Source organism: Stenella coeruleoalba (genome assembly GCF_951394435.1).
Source record: "Stenella coeruleoalba genome assembly, chromosome: 3".
Taxonomy (NCBI): Eukaryota; Metazoa; Chordata; class Mammalia; order Artiodactyla; family Delphinidae; genus Stenella; species Stenella coeruleoalba.
In genome coordinates, this window is record NC_137148.1 from 65,017,468 (window position 1) to 65,038,923 (window position 21,456).

The 21,456-nt window shown below is 39.5% G+C and overlaps 2 protein-coding genes across 2 annotated transcripts in view; one reads left to right on the top strand and one right to left on the bottom strand.

Moving 5' to 3' along the window:
- Positions 1 to 13,746: 13,746 nt before the first annotated feature.
- RPS23 (ribosomal protein S23) lies at positions 13,747 to 15,704 on the bottom strand. The gene is made up of 4 exons (XM_079918351.1): positions 15,504 to 15,704; positions 14,882 to 15,041; positions 14,085 to 14,205; positions 13,747 to 13,960 (listed from the first exon to the last, which is right to left on the bottom strand). Exons 1-4 carry the CDS (start codon positions 15,505 to 15,507, stop codon positions 13,814 to 13,816), a joined length of 432 nt encoding a protein of 143 aa, XP_079774477.1. The 5' UTR covers positions 15,508 to 15,704; the 3' UTR covers positions 13,747 to 13,813.
- A 164-nt stretch (positions 15,705 to 15,868) lies between these two features.
- The window catches only part of ATP6AP1 (ATPase H+ transporting accessory protein 1), a gene marked incomplete at its 5' end in the record, with an annotated part of 40,831 nt that continues 35,243 nt past the window's right edge, over positions 15,869 to 21,456 (top strand). Inside the window, 3 exon segments of the mRNA XM_079918624.1 lie at positions 15,869 to 15,975; positions 16,994 to 17,087; positions 19,579 to 19,618. Coding sequence (XP_079774750.1) covers positions 15,869 to 15,975; positions 16,994 to 17,087; positions 19,579 to 19,618 — 241 coding nt within the window.

Here is a 21,456-nt window from a genome sequence, read left to right on the forward strand (position 1 = left end):
CTGGGGCCAGGTCTGGAGGAGCCTTTATTGCCACACTGATGGTTTGTATTTGGCCTGAAAACCACAAAGAGCTGCTGAGGGAATTCAAGTAGAACAGTTAAGGTGATCATATTTGTATTTCAGAAAGGACTCGTATTTTTAAAAGGACTAATCACACATACACTTTGTTGGTTTTTTCACCAGTAGGCACTGGCCCACAAACTTTAGAAGAAACAGGAGTGCAGAAAGGGCTGGGAGTATGTCAAGGACAGTTTTTGAATTTTGCCTAGCACCTTTCAAAGCAAAACCTGCCAGTGTCCTGAAAAGTCTGAGTCCTGGTTTACTGTGTTATTTGGGGCAAGTCACTGCACCTCTCTGAATCTCTGTTTCCTAACGTATTAAATGGAAGGAAGAGTATTAGATCAAGTAAAATCAATTTATTGGATTATGACCAGTATTTTTTTTTATGAAATAGAATATGTCTAGGAAAAGCATTCCCTGGGTTTCCTTTACTGTCATAATACTATCATACAGCACATCTGACACTAGATGTTATGGGTTTTCCACACATCAGACAAGTCTGCAACACCAGCTAAGTGTTCTACAATTTAGTTCAGTTCTCACACCATCTACCTGAAGTTAGTATCAGATCCTCCAGGTTAAGTGTTCAGCCCCATAAGACTGCCCCACTTAAGATACCAGTTGCAAGTCCCAGATTGTCACCTGTATTTCTAACTGACCAGCTATAAATCTGGGTTCCAATGACCCCCCTCCTTGGGTCCAGTATTTTGCTAGAATGACTCACAGTACTCAGGGAAACACTTACTTATGCTTATCAGTTTGTTATATAACAAAGGATATGATAAAGGATACAGAGGAGGAGCTGCACAGGTGAGGTCCAGAAGGGTCACAAGTGCAGGAACTTCTGTCCCCCTGTGGTTGGGGAGCACCACCCTCTTGGCATGTAGACGAGTTCACCACCCTGGAGGCTCTCTGAACCATGTACTTTTGGAATTTTTATGGAGGCTGCATCACATAGGCATGATCAATCATTAACTCCACTGCTAACCCTTCTCCCCTTCCCGGATGATGGGGGATGGGGCTGAAAGTTCCAAGCTTTTAATCAGGGCTTGGTCTTCCTGGCGACCAGCTCCCATCCTGAAGCTATTCAGGAGCCCACCAAGAGTCAACCCATTAGAACAAAAGCCACTCCTATCACCCGGGAAATTCCAAGGCATTTAGGAGCTCTGTGCTAGGAACTGGGGCAAAGACCAATATATGTTTTCTGTTAGTTCACAAGTACATAGAAAAAAGTGCATTGCACATAGTGAGGGTATCATTGTCTTGTGAAACTTTGATTTCAACTAGAAGTAGAAACACAGACATAGAAAATCTGTGTCTATGGTGTGTGTGTGTGTGTGTGTGTGCACTAGGTTGTGATGTAAACGTATCTCTAACTCCAGGGAGCAGAGATTTGAAAACTAATAGGCAAATAAACTCCCTTCCAATTCTAAGACCTTTGATTCCCTTCTTATGCTGCTGACCAGTAAGTTGCTAAAGGTTGTTCTGGAAGGTATAGGGAGTACTTAACTATTAGCATGCCCATGGAACTGGGCTACTTTGATATGCACATAGGTTCTGGACGCGCCCCTTCTGGGTTTTTATAGGGCTTGTCTGTAAAAGTGCTTTCACATTTTTATTCTTAAATTTCTTAGTGTTCTTTAAAGCAGTTCTGTAATGTAAACCCCTTGCTTTTGTCTAACTTTTGTGTTGTCAATAGCGACACCTAGTGGTAAAAGAGTCCTATTGCAAATATCTTGTACAGACTTAGAGCTGAAAAGTGATTTTAGAGATCACCAAGTCCCATTTTGTAAATTATTAAAAACAAACTGGAAACTCACATGTATTCCTACATTCATATAAACTTTACATGAGAATAAATAAAACCTATGGCTAGGTGGTGATTTCTTGGGTTACTTTAAAGCTTTTCAAATACCCAGAGATCACTGTTAGTAATAACAGCGAAGCAGAAATTTAACAAAGCATGCCCTGACAGGCTAACAGGAAGTCATAGTTCAGTATATCTGCAGCCGTTGGTGCATTGGTATTTACACGTGCATGCCAGATCTTCAGGGTTTAGTATGGTGCCTGGCACTTGGTAGTACTCAATAGATCTCTGTGGAATGTTTGTGTATGTGGGTGATCACTGAGCCCAGGGGAAGCCTCCCATGGTTTCCTTTCTGCAGACGCTAAGAACTGGACCTGTTTTGCTCCGGGGAACTGACACCCACTCCTCTATCCTTTGAGAAGATGCATTTCCCCTGCCACCAGCAGCAGAGTGGGAGAAGGTTTCCATAGCCCCCTCCTTCAGTAGGTTCAGAGAGAGAATACCCAAGCCCTTTCCTGCGTAGTGAGAGGGAGATGGTTAAATATAGTAGCATATAGTAGTTAAGGGGAGTGAATTCATCTCCATGTATCAAAACAGGCAATTCTCGGGGCCTCCCTGGTGGTGCAGTGATTAAGAATCCACCTGCCAATGCAGGGGACACAGGTTCGAGCCCTGGTCTGGGAGGATCCTACATGCCGCGGAGCAGCTAAGCCCGTGCGCCAGAACTACTGAGCCTGCGCTCTAGGGCCCGCAAGCCACAACTACTGAGCCCGCACACCTAGAGCCCATGCTCCGCAACAAGAGATGCCACCGCAATAAGAGACCCGCGCACTGCAACGAAGAGTAGCCCCCGCTCACCACAACAGCAACAACGTGTGTGTGTGTGTCGCGCACAGCAGCAAAGACCCAGCGCAGCCAAAAATAAATAAAATGAAATAAGTAAATTAAAAGAAAGAAAAACAGGCAATTCTCATAAAATGTTGAGTTAAAACAGAAAACAAAAACTAGATGCTAACTATGCATGCCACTTAATACTATATAAAAAATACACTAATACCACACATTTTCTGTAGTATATATAAGTATATGTATCTAAAAACATTAAAGTGGTCAGAAGGACACACAAAACTTGTAAGAGAGGTTACCTCAGAGGTGGAGAGTGGGAACTTGGACTGGAAGTGATCAAAGAAGACTTGGGCTCTTTTTTAATGCAGTATACACATGTATCCAGAGACCGCAAAACTAAAAATTCACTAAAAAAAAAGATTTTCGTCCTTATAGATAATTTGGAAGTCGCAGAAAAATTTGAAGGAGAAAATTTAAAACTTACTTGTGTTTATAACCCAGGGATTACAGTTAAAATTACAGTTAAAATTTCGATATATTTTCTTGTTGTGGTTAAACATATTTAATTAGGATCATTCTGTATATGGTTTTACACCCTGATTTTTCCCACTTAACATTTTATGTGCAGCCTTTTCCCATCATTTAACATTCTTTGAAGAAAAACAACTTAAAATGACTAGTATTTCTTTTAAATCAAAATGTACCAAATAGTTTTAGGGCTTTTGGGGTTGTTTCTAATTCTTCACTGTTTATTTAACATGCGTTCAACTAGCACTTATTTCCTGCATGGTTAGGAGGACCTGTGCTAGGGATATAGTGTTCAGTAGGGTCCCCCTCCCCCCAGAGCTTTCAAATGTAAGATATGTGTGCAGAAATAGTTGCTCACATTATGTTTCTCTGGGTTACACTGTTACTAAGGGAATGAAGGGATCAAAGGATATGGAATGTTTTAAGATTTTTGATTCATGTCGCTAAACTGTTCTACCAGTAAGGCTACACCAATTTACATTCCCCAAAGCAGTCTGTGTTTTACCATTTCCTAAAATCAATGAAAATGATTTTAGTTTATTGTGCTTTTATTATTGAACTGATCATTTTTCTCATCTAGTCTTGCTAAAATTTGCATGGATTCTCAGCTTTGTTTCTTCTTGATGTGTTACATATGTCTCAGTGCTCCTAGGGTTAGTTTCCAGCTTCTTTATTGTCCACTTGATTGTTCCATATCTTCATTTTGCCCCTATCAGAGCTGACTGTACTGGTTCTACTATGACCAGAGAGAGTATGGCAGTTAAGCAATTAGGACATGTATGTAATTTAAAAAAATTATTATGGGAAATTTCATACATACCGAAAAGTAAATAGTACAATGAACTTTAACATACCTATAAATCAGAATCAGCAGTTACCAAGATTTTTGCCATATTTGCTTCATTTAACCCTTTTTTAAAACTTTATAGTTGCTTAAATATTTTAAAGCAAACACAAACGTTGTGTCATTTGTTTTTACAGGCACACACTGCACATTTTTTATTTGATCTATTCTGTCAAGTTTTACTTCAGTCTTAGGTGTTAAAACATCTTTGGTTTTTGCCCTCTGCATTTATTCCTGAGGTTGGGGCTTTATACACCCTCTTTCTGATTCTGTATTTACCAGTGACATTGTGGAACTTTTCTCTAAAATGGCCCACTGCTCCATAAGTAGATTAGCTGGTGCCGTCAAAGCAGTATGTGAAATGTGCAGGTTGCAGGTTCTGCAGCCTGGATCATGCATCCGCAGATCCTTACCACTCTGGGGACATTTCATAAATGATGTCAAATCACAGGCAACTTCTCACGACTGTTCTCAGCTGTGATTAAATTGGAAAATTATGTAATAATCTGCTCACTGATGTACAAATTTAAACAGTAGCTGGTTTCTTGGGAAGGAACCATTCAAAAATCTGAAAAATATATAGATCCCTTTTCCAGAAAAATGTATGTGTTGGGTATGTGTGTGTGTGTGTGTGTGTGTGTGTGTGTGTGTGTGTATGCATACATGCACAGGTACATATTTATATCAGAAAATTCTACATACAGTTTCAGGAGATTCCTAGACCCTCTAAAATATAATCCTAGATCAAGACTCTTAATCAAATCGTTCAAAATGGCTTTCTTCTATTACACACACACACATACACACACACACCCATACATACACACACACATCTATGTTATGTCATGGGCAGGAGGAAAAGGGGTATGGTGACAGGGGGAAAAAAACTACCTAATTATAAACATAAGAAAATGTGTAAAATATAGAATAAACTAAGTCAACTATTGTATATACTGGAATTAAAATTCTAAGGAAATACCTGGAATCTATCAGGAACCTAAGCAGGGGCAGTGTGGTCCAACTTACCTGCAAACACACACAAAAAGAGAATACCTGAAGCTGTCAAGCTATATAGAGAAAACATATCTTCTTATAAACTGGATAAACAAATTCACCAAGCTGTTGGGGGAGAAAGATATGACAAGACAATCTATTTCATGTCATTGTTTCCAAAGCAGGTGTTAATGGACAAAACGTGTTTCAACAAGTAACATTTCCCTCAACTGTTCTCAGCTGTGATTGACATAAAAAAGAATTATTTAAAATGTGGCTCACTCTGCCCCCTATTGTACAGGTTTAAACGTTCACTGGTTGTTAAAGAGGTAAGAAAGCATTATAATATATTTATCAGCATCTAACCTCATCTTATTTGAAAATTTGGGTATGCTCAGCATGTCCTACACTTGTAACCCAGCCAAGTAACATGACCCACTGTTCGACTTCTACTTAACTACAGTCAAAGAGGTTTAGAAAGCTAGACTTAAACAAAAACTCCTACACTGTGAGTACATTAGACTATTCATGTCAGTAATTTATTACCACAAATAAGCAGATCACTGGTAAGGACCTGCAGAGGAAGCTGACACTTCTCAGACTGCAAGGTCTGAAGGGGTGATCGGGGGCCACAATTTCCTCCTCTCCCTCCTACAGGAAAAGCTCTCCTTATCGTCAGAATTGCTGTTTGAAAGCTTCAGATCCTCTGGGAAGCAAGGGAGGTCAATGATGTTCATCAAGCCTGGCTCAAGTTCTAAGGGCTGTATGTGAGTGGCTCCCTCATTTTGAAGATAGACACCACATACTGAAGGCTTAAGTGACAGTCTGAATGAGGTGGCAACTGTTTGTGTGCATATTTGGAAATGTTGGTTATCTGTCACTCCTGGGTCCCCTCAAATGATCACTCTAAAATATTCAGTCGTTAAATGTTTTAATACTTTGCTCTAAAACTCCTGTGGTGACAATACCATGACAATAAGCTTTAAAAAGTCCACTTCTTTTCCTCACATACTAGTAAATATAACATCATTTTACCAAATAATACGGATAGAAATTGTGCTAGAAACTAAGAATGCTTAGTACATCCTGCCAAGGCAGTCCCCCAAGTACAATATCATAAGAAATGTGAGTTAATACTTGGATGATCCATTTTATTTTAGACTTTATAGGTCAGAATAAAGATTATACAAGCAGCTGTTAGTGAAAATTTTATAGTAATATGGTAATTTATGACCTTAGTCTCTTTTCTCAACTTTGTGTAAAATCAATAAAGACATGTAAGCTACTTTGACAAACGTGAAACAGGCTCCAGGAATGTTACCCACAGATGACTATTATAACAAAATCCAGACATTTACCTGGAATGAATTCATCTACACAAAGATATACATTCAAATTTGCATAGCTGTCAAATTAGAACTGTCTCTCAGCTCTATCAAAAAATAAAAGGAAAAAAACCCCATATAGTTGAGGTATTGTGTATTTCCATAATACAGTTTACAACAAAAACTCTTATTAAATACCCAGCATTATGTATGCCATAATTCACTAAGGAGCCACCTGTAAGGTAGTGTTTATTATTTTGCTATGAGGTGCATCTCCTACAGGAACAGTTTAGTTTAGAGGACAGATTATTTTTCTAGTTTCAGCTATGCCAATTACTTGGGCAAATTATTTCAAAAATACTTGAGCTATTTTTGGCTTCTGACTTATAAAATGAGGTGGCTGGAATAGAGCAGTAGTATCCCCATAAGTGCGGAAAGCAAGGGGATAGCTTCATAAAGACTGCCTGATAGTTTGTCGATAAGACAGATTTTTTCCAGAAATACTGTAAAGATTGTTTTCCAGAAGATCAGGAGTATTTGTATAATCTAACAAATACCTTAGGGACTCTGACGTTCTGGATTTGGGAACCACAGGACTAAGTGATCTCCAGATTCTTTCTGCACTAACAATTTCTGATTTGTTTGAGGTTTGCTAGGCAAATGTAAGAGGTCACAGAATTTAAATATTTACTCATCCACAATTTTTAAACCTTTTAATTTGTAACTAAGACTCACAAGAAGTTGCAAAAACAGTATAGTTTGTATACTTCACCCAACTTCCCTTAATAACATACTTGATAACCAGAGTATATTTTCAAAACCAGTAAATTGACATTACAACAGTATTAACTAAACTACAGAACTTGCTTTATTTCATCAATTTTTATATGCACTTTGTGGGGACTATGAAATTCCATCACAAGTATTGATTTGTGTAAATACCACCACAATCAGGACACAGGACTGTTCCATCACCACAAAGACACTCCCTCCTGCCAGTCTTTTATAGTTTGTCTCTATCCCCATCATTCATCCTTGGCAGCTACCCATCTCTTCTCCATTGCTATAATTTGTCATTTCAAGAAGTTCATATACATGAAATGATACAAGACATATGTAACCTTTTGAGATTGCCTTTTTGTACTTGGCATACCACTAAGATCCATAGAAATTGTTGCACGCAGCAAGTGTCTTTTACGACTGAGTAGCATTTCATTTATGGATGCAACCAGTTTATTTGCCCACTGAAGGACATTTAGGTTGCTTCTAGTTCTTGACTATCATAAATACAGTTGCCATGAACATCTGTGTACAGGATTTTGTGTGGGCAGACATTTCATTTCTGTGTGATAACTACCCAGGAGTGCAACTGCTGGATCCTAAGCATATGTTAACTTTGTAAGAAACTGCCAAACTTTTCTAGAGTGACTACCATTTCAGAGTCCCACCAACAATCCAGTTGCTCCACAGTCTTTCCAGTGCCTGGTATTGTCAGTATTTTTAATTTTAGTCATTTGCTAGGTGTATAGTGATATCTCCTTATGATTTTAATTTGCATTTTCCTAACGGCTGATGTTAATCATCTTTTCATATGCTTGTCGTCTCTTCAGTGAAATGTTTGTTCATTCGTCCATTTTGTAATAGGATCGTTTTCTTACTTTTGAGATTAGGGAGTTCTTCGTATATTTTGGATACAAGTCTTTTATTGGATATGTGACTTGCAAATATTGTCTCCCAGTCTGTAGTTTCTTTTCATCCTCTTGACAAGATATTTCACAGAACAAAAGATTTTAATTTTGATGAAGACCACTTTATCCTTTTTTTCTTTTTGTGGAACGTGCTTTTGGTGTAATCTCTTAGAACTCTTCACCTAACCCTAAGTCATGAAGATGTTTTTGTCTATAATTTTTACAGCTTTACTTTTTATATTGATATATGATCCATTTTGAGTTAATTTTTGTAAAAGGTGTGAAGTTTAGGTTGAAGTCCATTTTTCTGCTAATCAAAGTCCCCACTATCTATTGAAAAAAGTATCTGTCCGCCCCTCAATTACTTTTGTATCTGTCACATAGCTGTTGGTCATACCTGTGTAAGTCTATTTCCAGTCTCCTAGTTTATTGATGTGTCTGTCCCTCCTCCGACACCACACCCTCTTGATTACTATAGCTACAAATTGTCTTAAAACCAGTTTGTGATTCCTCCACCTTTATTCTTCGTTTTCGATATTGTTTTAGCTATTCCAGTTCTTTTGCCTTTCCATACAAATTTTAGAATTAGCTTTTCTATTTCTACCAAAAAGAGCTGCTGGGATTTTGCTTAAATTTTGCACCCAAGGTTAGTGCCTCATTTCCCTCTCTAGAACTTCGAGAAGGATCCAAGAATGAAGGGGCTTTATTCACAGGTGGTGGGGGAGTAGGAGGTGGGATGGAGGGAATACACAGGAGGCAGAGGCAACTCACATCAGGGTCAAACATTTGGGTCTGAGGCACCTGTGGTGGATTTATGGGTCAGTCGTCACAGGACAGAGGCATCCTGGGTGTACCCAGGAGACAAGTGCGAACCATTGTAGCAGGGTGTCTTAACTCCCAGGCTTGTTCATCTTTATAGGTTTGGCTGAGGTCTCAGCGCTGCAGGAGCGAGACGCGGGAGTAGGTGGCTGTCTGTTCCACCCGGCCTTATAATCCGACCCCTCCTCCCTTCTGCGCGCCCGCCCCTGAGCAGAGCTCCCTACTGCCAGGGCCCCACCCTCCCGCAAGGGGTGCCCTCCCAGCACCTGAGCCCGGGGGTTAAACTGTGACCCTCAGCAGCCTCTTCTGTTACAGGCAGGCGAGGCCCAGGGGCTCCCCATTTGGCTCAATTACACCCATCTGGAAGCATCTGGTCAGCATTTGGGAATGGCTTAACCAGTAACTGTGCAATTAGAGGCACTAGGAAGCATTGGGACGGAAACCAAGAACTGCCAGTCCAGTTACTACATACAAATGTACCAAATTACTAACACTGCAGAAATACAAAGGATCATGAGATATTACTACAAGCAACTCTATGCCAATAAAATGGACAACCTGGAAAAAATGGACAAATTCTTAGAAAACCATAACCTTCCGACACTGAACCAGGAAAAAATAGAAAATATAAACAGACCAATCACAAGCACTGAAATTCAGACTGTGATTAAAAATCTTCCAATAAACAAAAGCCCAGGACCAGTTGGCTTCACAGGCAAATTCTATCAAACATTTGGAGAAGAGCTAACACCTATCCTTCTCACACTCTTCCAAAATGTAGCAGAGAGAGGAACACTACCCAACTTATTCTATGAGGCCACCATCACCCTGATACCAAAACCAAACAAAGATGTCACAAAGAAAGAAAACTATAGGCCAATATCACTGATGAACATAGATGCAAAAATCCTCAACAAAATAGGAGCAAACAGAATCCAACAGCACATTAAAAGGATAATACACCATGATCAAGTGGGGTTTATCCCACGAATGCAAGATTCTTCAATATACGCGAATCAATCAATGTGATACACCATATTAACAAACTGAAGTAGAAAAACCATACAATCATCTCAATAGATTCAGAAAAAGCTTCTGACAAAACTGAACATCCATTTATGATAAAAACGCTCCAGAAAGTAAGCATAGAGGGAACTTCTCTCAACATAATAAAGGCCATATGACAAACCCACAGCCAACATCGTTCTCAATGGTGAAAAACTGAAACCATTTCCACTAAGATCAGGAACAAGACAAGGTTGTCCACTCTCACCACTATTATTCAACATAGTTTTGGAAGTTTTAGCCACAGCAATCAGAGAAGAAAAAGAAATGAATCCAAATTGGAAAAGAAGTACAGATGACATGATACTATACATAGAGATGACATGATACTATACATAGAGAATCCTAAAGATGCTAACAGAAAACTACTAGAGCTAATCAATGAATCTGGTAAAGTAGCAGGATGCAAAATTAATGCACAGAAATCTCTTGCATTTCTATACACTAATGATGAAAAATCTGAAAGAGAAATTAAGGGAACACTCCCATTTACCACTGCAACAAAAAGAATAAAATACCCAGGAATAAATCTACCTAAGGAGACAAAAGACCTGTATACAGAAAACTATAAGACACTGAAAAAAGAAATTAAAGATGATACAGATAGATATACCATGTTCTTGGATTGGAAGAATCAACACTGTGAAAATAACTATACTACCCAAAGCAATCTACAGATTCAGTGCAATCCCTATCAAACTACCAATGGCATTTTTCACAGAACTAGAACAAAAAGTTTCACAATTTGTATGGAAACACAAAAGACCCCGAAGAGCCAAAGAAACCTTGAGAAAGAAAAACTGAGCTGGAGGAATCAGGCTCCCTGACTTCAGACTATATTACAAAGCTACAGTAATCCAAGACAGTATGGTACTGGCACAGAAACAGAAATATAGATCAATGGAACAGGATAGAAAGCCCAGATATAAACCCATGCACATATGGTCACCTTATTTTTGATAAAGGAGGCAACAATACACAATGGAGAAAAGACAGCCTCTTCCATAAGTGGTGCTGGGGAAAATGGACAGCTGCATGTAAAAGAATGAAATTAGAACACTCCCTAACACCATACACAAAAATAAACTCAAAATGGATTAAAGACCTAAATGTAAGGCCAGACACTATAAAACTCTTAGAGGAAAACATAGGCAGAACACTCTATGACATAAATCACAGCAAGACCCTTTTTAACCCACCTCCTAGAGAAAAAGAAATAAAAACAAACAAATGGGACCTAATGAAACTTAAAAGCTTTTGCACATCAAAGGAAAACAGAAACAAGACGAAAAGACAACCCTTAGAGTGGGAGAAAATACAAATGAAGCAACTGACAAAGGATTAATCTCACAAATTTACAAGCAGCTCATGCTGCTCAATATCAAAAAGACACACAACCCAATCTAAAAATGGGCAGAAGACCTAAATAGACATTTCTCCAAAGAAGATATACAGATCGCCAACAAACACGTGAAAGGATGCTTAACACCACTAATGATTAGAGAAATGCAAATCAAAACTACAGTGAAGTATCACCTCACACCAGTCAGAATGGCCATCATCAAAAAATCTACAAACAATAAATGCTGGAGAGGGTGTGGAGAAAAGGGAACCCTCTTGCACTGTTGGTGGGAATGTAAGTTGAGACAGCCACTATGGAGAACAGTATGGAGGTTCCTTAAAAAACTAAAAATAGAACTACCGTACAACCCAGCAATCCCACTACTGGGCATATACCATGAGAAAACCATAATTCAGAGTCATGTACCACAATGTTCATTACAGCTATATTTACAATAGCCAGGACATGGAAGCAAACTAATTGTCCATCAACAGATGAATGGATAAAGAAGATGTGGCACATATATACAATGGAATATTACTCAGCCATAAAAAGAAACAAAACTTAGTTATTTGTAGTGAGGTGGATGGACCTAGAGTGTCATAGAGTGAAGTCAAGTCAGAAAGAGAAAAACAAATACCGTATGCTAACACATATATATGGAATCTAAAAATAAAAAAAATTGGTTATGAAGAACCTAGGGGGAGGACAGGAATAACATGCAGACGTAGAGAATGGACTTGAGGACACGAAGAAGGGGAAGGGTAAGCTGGGACAAAGTGAAAGTGGCATGGACATATATACACTATTAAATGTAAAACAACTAGTGGGAAGCAGCTGTGTAGCACAGGGAGATGAGCTCAGTGTTTTGTGACCACCTAGAAGGGTGGGATAGGGAGGATGGGAGGGAGACGCAAGAGGGAGGGGATATGGGGATATATGTATATGTATAGCTGATTCACTTTGTTATAAAGCAGAAACTAACACACCATTGTAAAGCAATTATGCTCCAATAATGTTTAAAAAGAAAAGCATATGCAAACTGACAATGTATTTAGCTCCTGCTCTAATGAAAGAGATATTTCTCATCTCTCCAAATCCTGTGGAATTGATTAGAGAATGGTACTATGTGTGTACGTCTATATTTGATATCTTTGGTTGAAATTTTCAGTGGAGATAGCCTGTTAAAGATAGAACATGTCTACGAAAACCAACTTGCTCACTGGTAATTTGGTACACCCCCCTGGTATTATTCAAGTTGTGTGTGTGAATAAAAGCTTTCCCCCTATTAAACAACAGAAAAAAGTACCAAATTAACATGTACGTCTTAGTAATGTCAAATATATTTCAATCAAAAAACAGCCTGTCTCCACCCTCGTGGAAAGACCATCACACAATTGCGACAAGTATAAGCACAGAGGGTACAAGTATAAGCACAAGTATGAAGTGTGAATTTGGGATCAGAGAAGTCTGAGGTGGGAGGAGCAGCAGGTGACCTGCCAGGCACTAGCTGAAGCTGGCTGGGGAATGCAGGTTTGAGCAAGTTGAGAGGTCGTGCTGCTGAGCAGGCAGAGAAAAGACAACACACAGGGTCTCCGATGCCAGGTATGGATACTGGTCTTGATCTTAATGGGAGATAGTAAGCCAAAAATTTCCATTTTCCAAAGATCTTAAACATAACTCAGAGAACAAATTAACTCATACCTACTAATGCTGCCAAAAGCAGTTCTTCAGATCACAGATTTCATAAGGCTAATAAACTTTTTAAGATAATTTTACCGTTTTTTCCCATCAAAATCTTCAAGCAATTTGTGGACAGAGGACCCCTATGTACCCAACCAACACCCACTTCAATTATCAAAAGACAACCGACCCATCTGGACCATTTCTACCTAGTCACTTCCACTACTTTGTGTGCCTCGAAATAAATCTCAAGGTCAAAATCTTTATTACTGACAAGCTCAAGACAAGAGTACTTAGATCAATCTTTCCATAACTGGTCTCCCTTACACCTTAATTTGCCTGGGATACACTTCCATTAACTCCTGTCTACTAAACTGTGTAGTGCCTAAGTTTTGCTATCATAAACACAAAATTACCAGATGGATCCTGGTGACCTTTAGATAAGTGAAAATCACCAGAGCAGGGAGTAACCTGACCATAGTATCTATCATATTGGGTCCCTAAGGAGATGGATCCAGGAATGTACATTTCTCAGGGATCCCAAGATGATTCCCACTAGAAGCTCAAAGAGTTTTTTAGGCCCTTACACAGGAACACTGTATATTTATTTCAGATTTAAGCAATATTGTTTATTCCACGGAGAAGGGGAAAATATGTTATCAATTCCATTTACTCTAGAAAATCCTGAATTAACTGTTTTCTCAATCTCCTAAAATTGGTAAAGCATACAATGCATCTCTGTGGTGAGAAAAGACACAAAACATATTTTTGGCATATGGAAATTTATTACTATCCTGCTTTCATCATCAAAACTTATGATCTTGGTCTTTCCTTCTTGCCTTTATATAAGGCCAAAAGAGAGACATTGGCTACTTTGACAACCTTAAAGCGGACTCCAGGAATGTCACCAACAGCATGACCTTTGCGACCAAATCCAGCAACCAGAACTTCATCATTTTCCTGGAATAAAATCAACAGTTTACTTCTGGTGTAAGTGGCAATCACCAAAAATACCCATTTATCCTATAAACAACTGAGGGAAACAGCTGCTACCCCAAAAACAGAAACAGACTAAAACACTTACCTCAATAAAATTCAAACAACCATCATTGGGTACAAAGGCGGTGATTTTTTTGCCATTCTTGATTAGTTGAACCCTGACACACTTCCTGATGGCAGAATTCGGTTGTTTGGCTTCAACCCCTCTGAAACATAAACAGCATGTAACACAGTAAGTTGGCTTTCTGAAAAGGGACACATTTTAGTTCATTAAGCGTAAAACTTATTAGAAATTGTAGTATTCCTACCTTTTCAACATAATCCTAAATTGCTAAACTTAAACGAAGTTTTTCTTTAGTCTTAGTTTCATTAGACCAATAGGGGAAACTTCTGGCCTCTTTATAGTTGTAAAACACGAACCAAGAAATAGAGCTAGAAATCCTGGATTCAAATCAGTACCACTAAATTTGATGGGATCATTTCGTAAAGTCAAAAAACAGTTGAGTGCTTGCAAATTCATGTGGCTCAATCTTAGCTGTAGAACATCAGGCAAGAAACTTCTCCATATTAGTTTTCTCACCGGGAAAGATGTAATTGTAAAGATGAAATAGTTGATGGGTGCGAATTACTTAGAATAGTTTCCACACATATTAAGCTCTCATAATGTCCCTTGTTTCATTATCGCTACTTTCTCCCCTCCGATGCCACCCCAATTCCTTCCAAACTAATGTTGAAAGTTTAAAAACCTCTGGAAATTATTTAACTTCCCAAAAGACACAGACACATAAAGACCTAGAATTTACATCAAGCCTTCTTTAAGCGCATCTATCCCGAGTTACCATACTAAAACCATGAAGTAAACAGCGATGGACTTTCACTTACACTTTTTCAAGCACAATTCCCTTGGCATGCGAAGCACCTCCAAAAGGGTTGGCCTTCAGGGCTGTGCCCAAATGGGCTTTCTTGTACTGCTTATCATGCCACTTCTGGTCTCGTCGGTGGCTACGGAGCTTCCTGGCAGTACGAAGACCGCGACACTTGCCTAAAATTGAAAATCACCTTAGATGCCCAGTAAAAACACCCAAATCTTATTTTACATTATCTCAGGTACTAGCCTCTTCTAGACTACAGGCCGGTAGGCTCTGACATCACACCCTGGCCCTAATACGAACCGCAAAGTTTCCCTTGAACCATCTAAGACGTGGACACAAGCGCTCCAACAGGTGTGCTCTCCCCAACGAATGAAGCCCCGCGCCAAAGCTCGGGGGGAAGCGGCGCCCTCCCCAACGCCCCCGCGTCCCTCTCGAACTCCGGCTCCGCGGCCTCCGAGCAGCCCTGGCCCTTTCCCGCCCGGCCATGTGCCTGCGGCAGCGGCGCTCCCCCGGCGCTCCCCATCTGCACCCCACCGTGGCTCTCCCTCACCGTTCTGCTTCTATCTGCCCGCCCGTCCCCGAAACCCCAGTTTGCTCGCGCAGCCCCCTCACCCCGGCCCGGGACACCTCACCCATGCTGCCGGCGCCAGGGACCTGAGCGAAAGAGAGAAGCAGCGCAGGAAGGAACCACAAACCATCGCGAGCAAGCCCCGCCCAGATGAGGACCCTTGCGGCTGTCTGCGCAGCGCCTGGTCCGGCTGGCGCCTCGCGGTAGAAAACGAGAAGTCTGCACCACTTTCCAGAATCTGCGTCGTGTTTAATTTGTGCGCAATTCAGAGATATCTAATTTGCACTGGGGTTTATTTCTTTTTATGTGAATGCCTTAGACAGAAGGAACAGGTACTACCAATCCCAGAAGCCTTTGCACGAGCCCCGCTCATGACGCAGGCGCCCTGGGCAAATCCACAGGGCGGGCTTTGTGGCGCTGGGTCGGAGGATGGAGAGGTCAGGCGTGTGGGTCTACGTGCTGTCGAGTGGAGGCCTTTTGCTTACAGTTTGGAAAATTAGACCTCGGAGCCTTAACTCCTACTCACAAGAAGCACAGTAAATTGAAAAACGTTTAGTGAAGCAAGGTGACGTAGTATTTAAAAACCCATGCTTTAGTGAGAGACCCGGCCTTAAACCTCAAAGCTGCCGTCTTGGTTGTGGAATCTTGGGTGATTCATTTAATTGAGTCTTTAAACTTCAGTTTCTCTTGGAGAATGAAATAGATATGAAAATTTTCTGGGATGTTGGTTCATTCCACAACTAGTTTTTAAAATGTATTCTCTGTTCCCGGCACTGTTCTAGGCACTTGAGGATACAACAGTTAACAAGAGAGTGAAGGTTTCTGCTCTTATAAAGTCTATATTCTAGGTACGAGAAGACAAAATATAAGTGTATTTAAAATAAAAAGATAGTTTTATATATGGATAAGTTGCTATAGAGAAAATGCAGTTGGTTAGGTGATAGTGACTTGGGGATGTAGGTGGCTACCTTGGGTAGGGTGGTGTTAGAAGGTATCTCTGTGGCGATTACATTTGAGCTGAGATCCTAAAGAGAGGGAGCCATTCAGACAAGTGTATGGGTAAAACCTTCCAAGAAGAGGGATTCTCCATAAGTAGAATGGGCTGGTGCTTCTCAAGAACTGAGGGATCAGGGAGGGGGGAGCTGAGTGCTTGAAGAGTAGTGTGGTAATAGGTGAGGTTTGAGAGGTGCACAGGGTCATATAGAGCCTGTAGACCATGGTCAAGACTTTGTTTACTCTTCCTGTGATTGAATGCCTTTGGAAAGTTTTCAGCAGGGGAGTAACAAGATAGGGTTTATATTTTTTATAGTTTCACTCTGACTATTGTGAGGAGAAAAAAACTGTAAGATGAATCTGTGAAGCCAGTTGGGAGGGTGTTAACGCTACTTCAGTTGGGAGATGATACCCTTCTCAGTCCAAGGTGGTAAAAGTGGTTGGATTAGATTTACAGTTTGATGGTAGAGCCAACAGGATTTGCTCAGGACTGTAGGATGTGAGAGGGAAGTTAATTATGATTTGCGACCTGAGCAACTGAATGACTTGTGTTATTTACAGAGTGGAAAATACTGGGAGAGGAGCAGATTTAGAAAGAGATATTAAGGGTGCTGTTAAGGATGCGTTAATTTTGAGAAGCTTGTTAGACTTCCAGGTAGGGATGTGAGGTGGGCAGTTGGATATACGGGTATGGTGTTCAGGAGAGTCATCAGTGAATAGATTGCATTGAAAGCCATGGCTCTGAGTGAGATCGTTTAGGGGATGACTGTAGGTGGAACAGAGAGAGGTTGGAGGCCTGAGCCTTAGGCACATGGAAACTTGGTGGTATGAAGAGAAGCAGATGAAGCGAAATAGACTGAGAAGGCGTGGCCAATGCCGTACTCTAATCAAAGCCAAGTGAAGAAGGTGGAAGTGAGCAAGTGTGAAGGAAGGGTAAGATGAGGACTGAGAATTGTATTTTGGATTTGGCAATGTGGAGGTTGTTGGTGCCTTTGTCAAGAGGGGATCCCGTGGAGTGGTGAAGATGTAAGCTTGATTGGGTTGGAGTCAGAATATGGGAGAGAAGGAGCTATAGACAGCAATTATGGACAGTTTTTGCAAGGAGTTTTTCTATAATGTGCAGAGAAAGGGGGCCATATCTGGAGAGGATTGTGGAGCCAGGATGGATTTAAGAGGGCACATTTTATGACATTTTTGTATACTGATGGGATTATTCCAGTAGAGAAGTAAAAAATAGATAATTCATAGAGAAAAGGGATGACTGCATGAGCAAGTCCTTGAGTAGACTAGAGGGGTGCCTAAGTGGAGGAATTTTTTTTTTTTGGCTGCGCATGCGGCCTGTGTGATCTTAGTTACAGTCCAGGGATCAAACCTGCACCTCATGCAGTGGAAGCGCAGAGTCTTAACCACTGGACCACCAGGGAAGTCCCTAAGTGGAGGAGTTGACCTGAGGAATAATAACAATTTATCTACAGTAATAGAGAAGGCAGAGTATAGGGGTACAACTGCAAGTAAATTGGAAGATCTTTTGATAAGAAGACGTGGAACTTCTCTTTTGACTACTCTTATCTCAATGAAATTAGCAGGGTCATCAGTGAAGAGAAGGAGTAGGGAAAAGAGGTTTGAGTAAAGGGGGTAAGATGTGAAATCACGTAGGATAACAATGCTAGCATTAAATAGTATTTACTGTGTGCCACATATTTTATGTGCCTTACATATATTAACTCATTTAATTCTCATAATTCTGAAAGGTAAATACTTTTATTACCTCTTTTACTGAGGGATAGTGTCTTAATCCAGTCATACTACTGTAACAGAATACCATAGACTGGATGGCTTATAAACAGCAGAAATTTATTTCTCACAGCTCTGGAGACTGGAAAGTCCAAGACAAAGGTGCTGGAAGATTTGGTGTATGGTGGGAGCCCGCTTCGCGGTTCATAGACTCTTTTGCAATAACCTCAAGTGGCAGAAGGTCCAAGGCAGCTCTGGGGTCGCTTTTATTTATATTCTGTTTTTTTGTTGTTGTGTGTTTTTTTCCAGTTTTATTGAGATATATTTGACATTTTGGACCCTCCTTATAGGAGTACTAATCCCATTCATGAGGGCTCCACCCTCATAACCTAATTTACTCCCAAAGGCCCCCCACCTACTAATGCTATCACATTGGGGATTAGGTCTCAACACGAATTTTGCCTTCTAATTTAGAAATGTGGGAGGATAGATTGACAAGAGAATGTAGGATTGTTGAACAATTTTGAGGACCCATTTGAAACCGTAGTTACAAAGTTACATCAGTTAGCATGGTTTTGTGTATTGTTCAGATTCATTCAGTGTAGTGACTGAGTAGGTAGAGAGTTAGCTTTTAACACGCCTGGGAGTGGGATCTAGTTAGGTGAATGTGATGGAGGAAGGGCAAGGGAGTTGAGAGTATAAGGAATCTGTCTTTCCATGAGATTGAAGCTGGAGGAGTAAAGAGCCAGAGATAGGCAAAACAGTTCTGAAGGCCTGGCCCTACCAGATATGAGAAATTTCTATGAGGCTAAGTAAGATAGTGCAGCATTAGTACAGAAGTAGATAAATTGACTAATGAATAGAATAGAGAGCTCAGCAAAAGACTCCTATAGAATTAGTATAGAATATTATTAAATGACAGAATTAGATGTCAGATCAATGTGTAAAGGAAGGATTGTCAAACAGATGGAACTACACAAAAAGTGGTTACCCAAAGTAAATTGAATCACCATCTCAGGCTAAAAACAAAAACCAACTCCAGGCAGACTTGAGGGCCTGTATGTCAGCAATACAATTTTAAAATTCTTCATAGAAAACAAAGGTGAATATCTCCATGAACTTAGGAAAGGAAAATATTTCTAAAGAAGAAGAAAAGAATGATACATTTGACCATATTAAGAACCTTTGTTCAACAAAAACACCTGAAAGAAAGCAAAAAAACAAGTTACAAACTGAGTTGATATTCACAGGAAGTGTTCATATAAAGTTGGGATGGTTTGTTGCTTGAAAGTTTAGTAAAACATCCTGTAAAATCATCTGGGCTGGGTGTTTTCTGTGTGGGAAGGTAATAAACCTCAGCTTAAATATCTTTAATTAAATCTCTCATTTAAACTAAATCTCTTAATTTACAGAACTATTCGAGAACTGTGATTTCTTCTCGAGTCAGACCTGGTAAGTCATTTTTTTAAGTTTGTCTATTTCATCTAAGTTTTCAAAATTGTTTCATAAAGCTGTTATGACATTCTCTTATGCATGAATATATGTATTTTTGTATATATGTACATATGTATTTTATATATATTTGTTTTTGGAAGGTTTTTAACAGTGAATATATAGTACTATATATAGTATATAGTACTATACAGGTTATCTCTTTCATTTTGAGTGAACTTTGGTAATGTGTGCCTTTCAAGGAATTTGTCCATTTCATCTAAGTTGTCAAATTTATGGACATAAAGTTGTTTGTACTATTCCTTTATAATCTTTTAAATATCTGTAGATTTATAGTGATGTCTTATCTTCCATTCCTGATATTGGTAAGTTGTATCTTCTTCCTCTTTTTTTCTTGGTCAGTTAGAAGTTTTGTAATCTTATTGATGTACTCCAAGAACCAACTTTTGCTTTCACTGATTTTCTCTATTGTTTTTCTGCTTTCATTTTTATTGATTTCTGGTCTTTTTTATTATTTACTTTCTTCTGCTTGTTTTAGACTTAAATGGAAGCTTATGTCATTGATTTGAGGTCTTTGTTCTTTTTTAGTATATGTAGTATGGCTATCCTTCTAAGTACTGCTTGAGCTGCATGCTGTGAGTTTTGATATGTTATATTTTAATTTTAATTCATTTCAAAACATCTGCTAATTTCTCTTTTGATTTTCTTTTTGACCTATGGATTATTTAGAATTGTGTTATTTAATTTCCAAATATTTGGAGATTTTCTAAATATCTGTGTTACTTATTTCTAATTTAATTCCATTATGGTCTAAGAACATCCTTTTTTGATTGCAATATTTTTAAAATGTGTTGAGGTTTGCTTTATGGGCCAGAATATAGTCACTCTTGGTGCATTCTGTATGTACACTTGAAAAGAAAGTATATTTTGCTGAGGAAGAATGTCCTATAAATGTTAATTAGCCCAAGGTGGTTGATAGTGCTGTTCAGGTCTTCTGTATCCTGTATTCGAGATGATAGTGACATTATGTGGAGAGAGTGGGGATCAGAGTTGGATGTTGGGTTATGTTTACTTTAGGTAGTGGGTTTAATTATTATATTATTATATAAACCAACAAGTAAATGAAGCATGAACCAATGGTCAGAATGTGTTATGAACCAAGGATTTTGATTACTATGAAAATTTTTTAAAAAGGATTTAATTTTTGTTTTTGGAGCTTTGAATTTTTTACTTCGTGATAAAGAACTTATTATGTAATTTGGAGCCTGAAAGGAGACAGAATTTCCTTTGACCTTGGACCCTGAATGGAGACAGAATTTCCTTTGACCTTGGACCCTGAATTTTCTAAAACAGTACCCAAACAAGAATCAGCTTGAGGAGTTAGAGGAAAAGAAAGCTGCCATGGCTAAAGTGTAGTGAGCCAGCTGGAAAACAGAGGAAGGTGAAGTCCAAGAGGTGGGCAGGATCAGCTCATGTCCAACCTGTAGGCCAGGATAAGGAGTTTGGGTTTTATTCTGAGTGTGATGAGAAGCCACTGGAGGCTTCAGGTGAAAGAATGACAAGATCTGATCTGCATCTTAAAAATATCACTGTGTCTGCCATGGTAGGCCACCACAGAGGGACAAGAGAGGACTCGGGCTATCCAAGGAGGGGACTGTTGCAATAGAATAGGTGAGAGATCATAGATAAGTAGCATTGGAGGTGGAGAGATGTCATAAGGGTCAGGATATAATTTGGAGTTAGATCATGTTGGAAAGAGCAAAATCATTGACATCATCATCATCACTATCACCACCACCACCATCATGAACATCTAACAGATATTGAGTACTGTTTAG

Coding starts and splice junctions, on each gene's coding strand:
- RPS23 (XM_079918351.1), bottom strand. Junction 14,206..14,881: donor GGAATTGTGCTTGAAAAAGT/GTAAGTGAAAGT, acceptor TTTATGTTTCAG/AGGGGTTGAAGCCAAACAAC. Junction 13,961..14,084: donor GTTGTTTGAATTTTATTGAG/GTAAGTGTTTTA, acceptor ATTTTATTCCAG/GAAAATGATGAAGTTCTGGT.